General features: G+C 46.6%; 1 protein-coding gene across 1 annotated transcript in view; it reads right to left on the bottom strand.

Annotated features, from left to right (window-relative positions):
• Window positions 1–3457: 3457 nt before the first annotated feature.
• Window positions 3458–8801, bottom strand: part of ADGRG4 (adhesion G protein-coupled receptor G4) — an 84356-nt gene continuing 79012 nt past the window's right edge. Inside the window, exons 20-22 of the mRNA XM_040628109.1 lie at window positions 7260–7361; window positions 6167–6334; window positions 3458–3729 (exon numbers count right to left, since the gene is read on the bottom strand). Of these exons, the coding sequence (XP_040484043.1) occupies window positions 3545–3729; window positions 6167–6334; window positions 7260–7361 (455 nt within the window). The 3' untranslated portion in view covers window positions 3458–3544. The remainder of the gene's footprint in view (window positions 3730–6166; window positions 6335–7259; window positions 7362–8801) is intronic.

Here is an 8801-nt window from a genome sequence, read left to right as displayed (position 1 = left end):
AAGGATAGAAGAAATTACTCTTTATTTTCCCCAGGATTGATGCCCTTACAAGACGTTTCCTGGCTTGGAAGCTACCCCCCGTGGTTCCTGATCTGTAGACTTCTTTTTTTCAAGCCTTATTCTTCAATCTTCCCATAAATTATTTGAGGTCCCCAAGCCCATTTCACCAATTCCCTTTCCCTTGGGTAACCAGAACTGACAATATTGTCAATTTAAAGACATTTTGTTTCAGTCCCTAGGTACCAAAGAGTCTCAACTGAAACACCGTCAGGCACTGACCGCACAGCAATCAAGACAGACAAGAGTTCTGCCCTTGTGAGGCTCACATATGAGTGGGTAACATAGGTTTACTTAGCACCAAGGTAAGAAACCCTGGATAAGGAAGTCGGTCATTGCTTTTGTATACTCTGTATTGTAGACCATTCGCTCATCCATGCGTATGATGAATGTGTATGGAGGGCCTATGAGGTGCCAGACATCATAAGAATGAATTTAACCCATCTCATTTGTTTTGTCTAATCAACAGAAGTATAACTAGGTCCTTTCTCCATTGCTTCAGACTCATGATGTCCCCTAAATGCTTGAGGGTTAGTCAGGACCAGAAAGACATCAATTAACAATAGGCCTGAGTTGTCAAAGACATGAGCCTTACCTCCTCTTACATTCCTTACCCCTCATCTTACCAACCTTCCCCTGCTTCTGGGTTCAGGGGAGGCGGACCATCACAGATAGTCACCATCACCTTTGGGACTTCTGACAAAACAAATAAAGATTCAGGTAGTAGGCAGGAGATTCCTCAAACTTGGTCCAGATAAAGTGTAGCACTGCTCAGTGTTTTCAAGCTTGCCTGCAGGGTGTCTAAGACATGGCAGCGCCCATGCTCTGAAGCTCCAAAGGGGCTTTGTAAATTTTTTGACTTGTACTTCACACAGAACATTTGCCTGTAGTATTGAGAGATGAAACCCTGCTATACGGAAGCTGCCCCCTTCCAAACCTTCAGCTTGACTAAAAACCGCCTCATGTACTGCTTGGGAAGCATTACTCTTCCACCATATCCTCGCTGCCTCGATCACTGACTATTCTTGTGTGTGTATCTGGTCCCCTCAAGTGGATGGTAAGCTGTCGGAGGTAGTGACCTACAGATGATACATCTGAATCTTTCTGTCCGTGTCACGACTCAACGAATACTTGGGGGTGGATTGTTGACTGAAAGCAGCACAAAGGTTCTAGGGTCTCTTTTACATTATCATGTGGGCCTGCCTTCACACAAGTGTCAGCCATTTTGGGAGCCCAGAAAGAGCAAACCAAAGGATGTCTGAAAGACGTTTAATCAGTGTTTTCCCTAAAATTTCAAATTGTTGTCTAATTTGTGGAAAACCATGTTTTACTAATTAGTAGGAGGAGTCATGACAGGAGTCATGAACTTTTCTATAAAATGTTTCTGTTCCTGACAGCATGTCAGGTCATTAGAGACAGCTGTACATTCATCACTCCAGCAGGAGCAGAATAGTCATGGGCATTTTCACAGCCAAAATGATCCCCCAAGTCAAAGCATTTGCAGAATGTATATATTTGTAGATTTGCTAATGATACCCAAATCCTGTCCCTAAATTTGTTTTTTGAAGGAAGGTGACAATATTGTTAGTTCTAAGACATTTTCCGACATTCAAGACACAACTTGCTCATTCTGTGTCAGTCCTCTCACACATGCACGCACGCACACTCACACACTTGCCTTACCCTACAGAAAAAGTACACGTACAGGGGCGCCTGGGTGGCTCAGTGGTTAAGCGTCTGCCTTCGGCTCAGGGCGTGATCTCAGGGTCTTGGGATCGAGTTCCCCCATTGGGCTCCAGGCTCTGCTGGGAGCCTGCTTCTTCCTCTCCCACTCCCCCTGCTTGTGTTCCCTCTCTCGCTGGCTGTCTCTCTCTCTGTCAAATAAATAAATAACCCCCCGCCAAAAAGTACACATACAGAACTATGGAGAAAGATGATTGTGGGACTACCTCAAGAGCAATATTTCATAGGCAAAGGGATTGACTCCGAGGCAGGTATCCAGGGGTTTAAGGGCCTGCCTACGTTTTTTTATATTACCTCAGATGGTAGAGGGGGTGAAGGGGAATCCAGGAGCTTCATCCCAGTGACTGGCACCAGTGGTCTGGCCCATTTAGTAGTCAGCATTAACTCTTGCTTATGGGATCCAAGGTGGTAACTTTAATGGGGCAAATGTGGTCGGTGGGTCATGGGGAGGCGAGAGGCAAGCGGGCATGGGTTATAAAGAGAAAGGGGTTAAGATGTACTGGGTTTCACTGCACTAGAAAATGTGTAGACTTCGTGTAAGTCTCACCTGAACTCTATAACAAATGGACTATTACTGTTATTTCCCTGGGTCTCAACTCTAAGAAGTGACAAAGCTGGGATTTGAAGCCAGCTCTGCTGTCTCCATAGCCCACTATACCAGACGCATTCCCAAGGATGATGGGGGACTTGATTTATGGTATTGAAACCCAGGAGTTTATCTTTCTTTCTCATTGCAAAGGTCCAATTCCCCATTTATCGCCTAAAGAGCAATATATTGTCTCAGGTACAACATTCAAAAGCCATCAAGAGGTATAGGGCGAAAAGTCCGTCTCCCTTCTTCCCAGACACCCTGTTCCCCTTCCTCAAGGCAACCACTGATACCAGTTGCTTGTGTATCCTTCCAGAGTGTTCATCTCTTTACTCCTTGCCACCCAAGGCCAAATGTGAGCAACCTGTATGGCTGGGAAGGCTCAGAAGCAATATTTGGGGGAGGATTAAGAAGCCCACACATCGCGCTTAGCCACAGAGCAAAAAGCAGGCAGAATTATCCTCAGCACTCACGCCATTGCCTCTGGGTGACTCCTTTTTACCTCTATCCTGGCCCTGTCCCGCTCACCCTGGCTTGTCCTTTCCTCCCTAGAGAGAGCCTCAAACAGCTCCTGCTCTGTTACATTCCTCAGCACCCTGCTCTCGCTGTCTCCTCGGGGGCTGTCTTGGCTGAGAAATCCATCCCTGCTGAGGAGTTCACTGGTGCCTCTGGATTGATGAGCCGTCCTCTTCACAAAACATGTTTACATGTCAACAAGGGGATTCAATCAAAGAGTGACTTGAATAATGAGGATTTCAGATGCTTTGTCATGACAGGCCAACAGGGTATTTTTTCCCAAGAGGTATGACCTTGTGACTCTCCCTACTTCCCCTGTGGGTGTCAAGCCAACTGGGTATCTGAAAACTTCGGCCATCTGACATGACTTCATTCCCAGCGCAGTTAAGGACCCTGATCTTGATTCTTTTCTTTCAGGATGGGACACTTACGAGTTTTTGAAACAAAATCTCCAGTGCTGTAGACATGTGTCCACTAACATACTATAATTAACTATAGGCTCAAATCTTACCTAGAAGAAGAAAGAAACAGCTATAACAATGAATAGGAGACTTATTCTGACTTTAATATCCACTAAATGCTATTTCATTCGGCTCCTTCCAAAATAATATTTAGAATACAAAGTCACAGCAGATGGCTTCACAAACTCAACATTTTCCCTAATCTGGGGCTGGGGGGAGGTGGGTGTCTCTGCTGGGAATTATTCCAGAAATCTTTGTGAGTGGAATTCATTTTGACTTCCACAGGTAATATTCTTCCCACATAATTAGGCTCAACTTCACAACTCAAGGGAGAGAAACAGTAGGGATCTTCATCAAAGTCACCTGCGTTAAAGAAAAAAAGAACATTTTCAGCCGTGGCACTGGGGACTTCGCGGAGAGTAGAAGCAGCAGACATTTTTTTACCGAACGAAGGAGTGAATAGAGGAATTAGAAAGGAAGTAACGGTTGTGTGTGGGGCTTTCCTTGGATAGTTCATACTGATCCAGGGTAAATTCATGCAGCCCGACGGCACCGTTCGGACAATTACACTGCTTATGTTCTTCCTGCCCTGTGAGTAATAGGCTGTGTTACTCATGGTAACCTTAACCTAGGGGAGGATATTCACGGACGAACCTTGGAGGTCTTCAGGAAGAGACAACACAAACGGGTAACACACACATATCCATAGTGCCTGTGACTCTGATATTCTTGCTCGGAAGTCTTTGCTGTTTCTCAAGCCTGAGAGTGCCCAGTGGTACGGAAGGTACGACTTCACTCTGTGCTAATGGAGATTAGGCTGCTGGCTCGGACTGTCCGATGGCAACATCCAGATTGGAGATTTGGCACCTGTGGCCCAAGAGGCTAGACTACCTGTCTCACCAGCTGAGTCACGGTCACAACTCAGGCCCCTTGGCTGTCCTGATCTATTGCTTGGTACAACAACATTAAAATCCTGGGCATGCTATTAAAAACAATCCTAAAATCCTAGGCACAGGGGCGGGGGACTACCTTCCCCCTGAAGAAAGACACATATATTCGAGCTATATATTTGCTAATGAAACAATATCCCCCAGGGACAGCAGGAGAGCCAATATTAATGAACCCTTTTGCAAAAATGCTATCTCCCTATCAGCCTCAACTATTATTTACTAAGCAGCTTCCACAACTCCTGCCCTCTAGTATATGCTGTGGCTCCCCTGTGCCTCCATATAAGCATGAGAACATCTCTGCAAGTTAGCTGGCCAGAGTAATGGACACCTGTGGGTGTAGAGTCTTTCCATATGTGCCAACTTTCCAATTCAGAGAAGGAGACTGAGACTGTACACTAGTCAACCAGCCCAAACTGGGAAACAGTGTTGCCCCACACAGTCCAGAAGCTGGCAGGCACTTTGGAGATTACCCATCTACCCTAGCCTCCTCATGCTCGAGGTGGAGAGAATGTAGCTCCGAGTAGGGAGAGATGTGCCCAAGGTCACAGAGTTAGTGACAGAGCTAGGAATTGAACCAAAGCCTTCTGACTACAAGTTCGGTGCCTTTATTTTTTTTTAAAGGTTTTATTTATTATTATTTTTTATTTTTTAAGTCATCTCTACACCCAACATGAGGCTGGAACTCATGAACCCGAGATCAAGAGTCAGTCACATGCTTTACCAACAGAGCCAGCCAGGTGCCCCTTGGTGCCTTTATTTGTTTTTTTTTTTACCCACCGTGCTGATTCCAGATTGGCCGCAGACCTTGGAAATAGAACTGCTGTGTGGAGTCAACATAATGAAAAATACAAGTGGCAGTTCCACCACCTGCACCGAGAAGGTGTGAGAATGACTACAGCCAGGCCGCCAAAGGTGTTCTGTATGTGTGAACTTGAATCGACTTTGGTCCTTAAGAAAGGCAACCAAAAGTCACTGCACCGTTGTCCAGCTGCGAGTACACAACACGGGGGCATCACAACATCAGCTTGAGTTCCTAAGTTCTTGTTCCCTTTGCCTTTCTCTTCACTTCAGGCCATTAGATCAATCCTTTCCCGGGATGCCTGGGGGGCTCAGTCGGTTAGGCGTCTGCCTTCGGCTCAGGTCATGACCCCGGGGTCCTGGGATCGAGCCCCACGTGGGGCTCCCTGCTCAGTGGGGAGCCTGCTTCTCTCTCCCTCTGCCCCTCACCCTACTCGTGCTCTCTCTCTCTCGCTCTCTGTCTCTCTCTCTCTCACTCTCTCTCTCTTAAGTAAATAAATAAAATCCTAAAAAGATCAATCCTTTCCTTACATATTCCTTTCCAATTCCTGTAGGTACAGAGAAAGTTGAGCAACTAAGGGTGTCGTGCAGCTCAGTGGGTGTTCTTGGTGGCATGGGATGTGTGCTAGCCTGCGAGCCAGGACACCCGAGTTCCGGCCCCAGTTCTGCTGCTGAGAGTGAGTGAGTGTCCATAAGACATTTTCCTTTCCCTCCTTAAGGTTCCTCATCTGGAAAATGAGGGGATCACTCGAGACATTGTCTAGGGTTCCTTCCGGCTTTCACAGTCTCTGACCATTGCTTTGAATTACACGTGAATTTGTTTTGACCTCTAGTCTCTTCCCTGCTGCCTTAGTCGAATAACCCACCAGGTTTGCACGTACTAAGTTCACTAGGTGCTTCTATGCGCACTTTCTCAGCCAGGAATGAGCCCTCATATACGTGCACACATGCTTTTAGTCGTGAGGGGGAAGCATCTCCCAAGGCCACGCATGTGGCCTCCGTCGAGTCAATATTTCTGGAATGTAAGGGTAGACAGCCTAGGTTTCTCTCACCATTTGGGAAGCTGATTTCTGAAAGAGTGCATTGTCCAGAGCCTAAAGATTTGAGGGTAGAACTCGTGGCAGTTGACTTGAGGGACGGTGTCAACAATTTCTCCTGGAAGGTTTTCTTCAGTCTCTCTTGTTTATACCCAACATGTAGCCCACACCTGCTGTCCCCATCTGAAATGACACCAGAAAAGTTAAAACCATAAAACGCATCAAATTCTACACTTAACACGGGCGAATTGCATGATGTGTAAATCGTACCTCAATAATCCTGTTAAAAATATAAAGCCCAATGCACAGAGCATCTGTTCCAGGTACTCAAGGAGTCAGCCTCTCTAGGAAGTTGTGAGAAGTGAATCGATACTGTCACGTGTATAGTATATCGTGTAAAGGCAGAGCTAATTCACGTACCAAGGATGCCTGCTTTCCTTAGAGCCTGACACAGGGACCAGTGGGTTACTGACAGGCCCAGCCTAAGGGAAGGAGATCTCTGTGCTACTTACAAAATCATCAAGTTCAAGCACTTGCCTTCCCTAAAAGAAACAGACTGGGCTTTGCATTGAAGCTGAGAGAAGCTGTCTGAATTGGATGGAAGAGACTTTGATACATAGAAAATCAATTTGCCTGGACTGGAGATATTCTCAGAGGCAACCTCGGGGTCTACCACATCTCCCACTGTAGAGGGTGGACCATCGCTCCATCCAGCTAGGCTTCTCCCCACCTCCACTATCTCTCCTTGCTTCCCACATCCACTCAACCTGCTGTTGGCTACAGGCCCACTCAATCCCAGGGCCTGAAACACAGGAGGGCACTCAATCAACATTCTTCTTAATTGAGTTGAGATTGAGGTGACAGTGAGGACAAGCAATCTAAGAATCCGGGCCAAAAGAGAAGCTTCACTAAGTTAAAATGTGGCCCAAGTCACATCCTTCATTTGACTTCATTCATCCCAGCATGAAAGTACAAATCGTTTGCACGACATGGAAACAGCCTCCATTTTGATGCCGATGCTCTGTGAACTCAAGTCATGGGGCAAGTTAATCAGATCAGTTGTGCGAAACCTGTAAAATTCAAAACCTTACCCAAACTGCCATCTTACCGGAAGAGTTATCCAGTCGTAACCACCCACAACAGAGGTGTATCCGCCACTGCTCCCGCACACTCTCCTTCATCAAGCAGTAAAACACGAAAATGAGGAATCCTAAGTCGAAAGAAGAAGGGCAATCTGTGTCAGCTTCTTTCGCCAGTGGTCACCAACGCCCAGACCCAGATCTACTCTTACCACCACAGACATTCCTCCTAAGGAATCCCAGGGCCATTATGGCTTTCTTTTCTTTTCTTTTTATTCATTTTTAAATTTATTTTATTTATTAATTTGACAGAGAGAGAGACAGCCAGCGAGAGAGGGAACACAAGCAGGGGGAGTGGGAGAGGAAGAAGCAGGCTCCCAGGGGAGGAGCCCGATGTGGCGCTCGATCCCGCAACGCCGGGATCACGCCCTGAGCCGAAGGCAGACACTTAACCGCTGTGCCACCCAGGCGCCCCCCATTATGGCTTTCTGAGCTCATCTTTCTAGCTTCCCTCTCAAAGGCAGTGATGGTAAGAAGGTCTGTATCAAGACTTCATATCAACCACAGTTTACCACCGGGGATGCTGTCTATCCTAGAGCTTGAGAGAGCATTCCTGCAATGGTAGTCAGCCTGCAGGATAGCTCTCAATGATCCCTACATCCTGGCATTTGTATCCTTGCATCATCTCTTCCCATACTGTATCAATAGAATATGGCAGAAGTGATGTCATGTCACTTCCAAGAATAGCTTATAACAGACATTGTGGCTTCTCTCTAGCTCTCATTACTTCCTCGAAAGGAATCCAAGTGTTATAGCTTGAGGACACCCTGTAGCCCCGTGGAGAGGCCCACATGGTGAGGAAGTGAGGCTTCCAGTCCCCAGCCATGTGAGTGAGGCTTCCTGGAAACAGATTCACCAGAGCCAGCCAAGTATCCACATGACTACAGCTTGGCCGACAGCTTGACTGCAACTTCCCAAGAGTCCCTGAGCCAGGGGCACCTCGGTGCCTCAGTTGGTTAAGCGCCCAACTCTTGATCTCAGGGTCGTGAGATCCATGCTGGAGCCCACTTTAAAAAAAAAAAGGAATTGGAGCGCCTGGGTGGCGCAGTCGTTAAGCGTCTGCCTTCAGCTCAGGGCGTGATCCCGGCGTTCTGGGATCGAGCCCCACATCGGGCTCCTCTGCTAGGAGCCTGCTTCTTCCTCTCCCACTCCCCCTGCTTGTGTTCCCTCTCTAACTGGCTGTCTGTCTGTCAAATTAATAAATAAAATCTTTAAATAAATAAATAAATAAATAAATAAATAAATAAATAAATAAAAAGGAATGAGTCCCTGAGCCAGAACCACCCCACTAAGCTGCTCCTGAATTCCCAACCCTTAGTAACTAGGTACGATAATAAGTGCTGTTGCTTTAGGCTGCTAAACTTTAGGAGTAATTTGTTACACAGCAATAAATAACTAATACATGTGCTCTTTGTCACAATTACACTGTGTGGAAACCATAAATTTGGTGCCCTCGTTTTCCACTGCCTGCCCCGATTTTGCCCCAAAAGTGGGATAGAGAGGGGCTGAGG

Source organism: Ursus maritimus (genome assembly GCF_017311325.1).
Source record: "Ursus maritimus isolate PB19 chromosome X unlocalized genomic scaffold, ASM1731132v1 scaffold_X1, whole genome shotgun sequence".
NCBI classification, from domain to species: Eukaryota; Metazoa; Chordata; class Mammalia; order Carnivora; family Ursidae; genus Ursus; species Ursus maritimus.
Note: the sequence above shows the minus strand (reverse complement) of the source record. Positions and strands in the feature narration are given on the sequence as shown.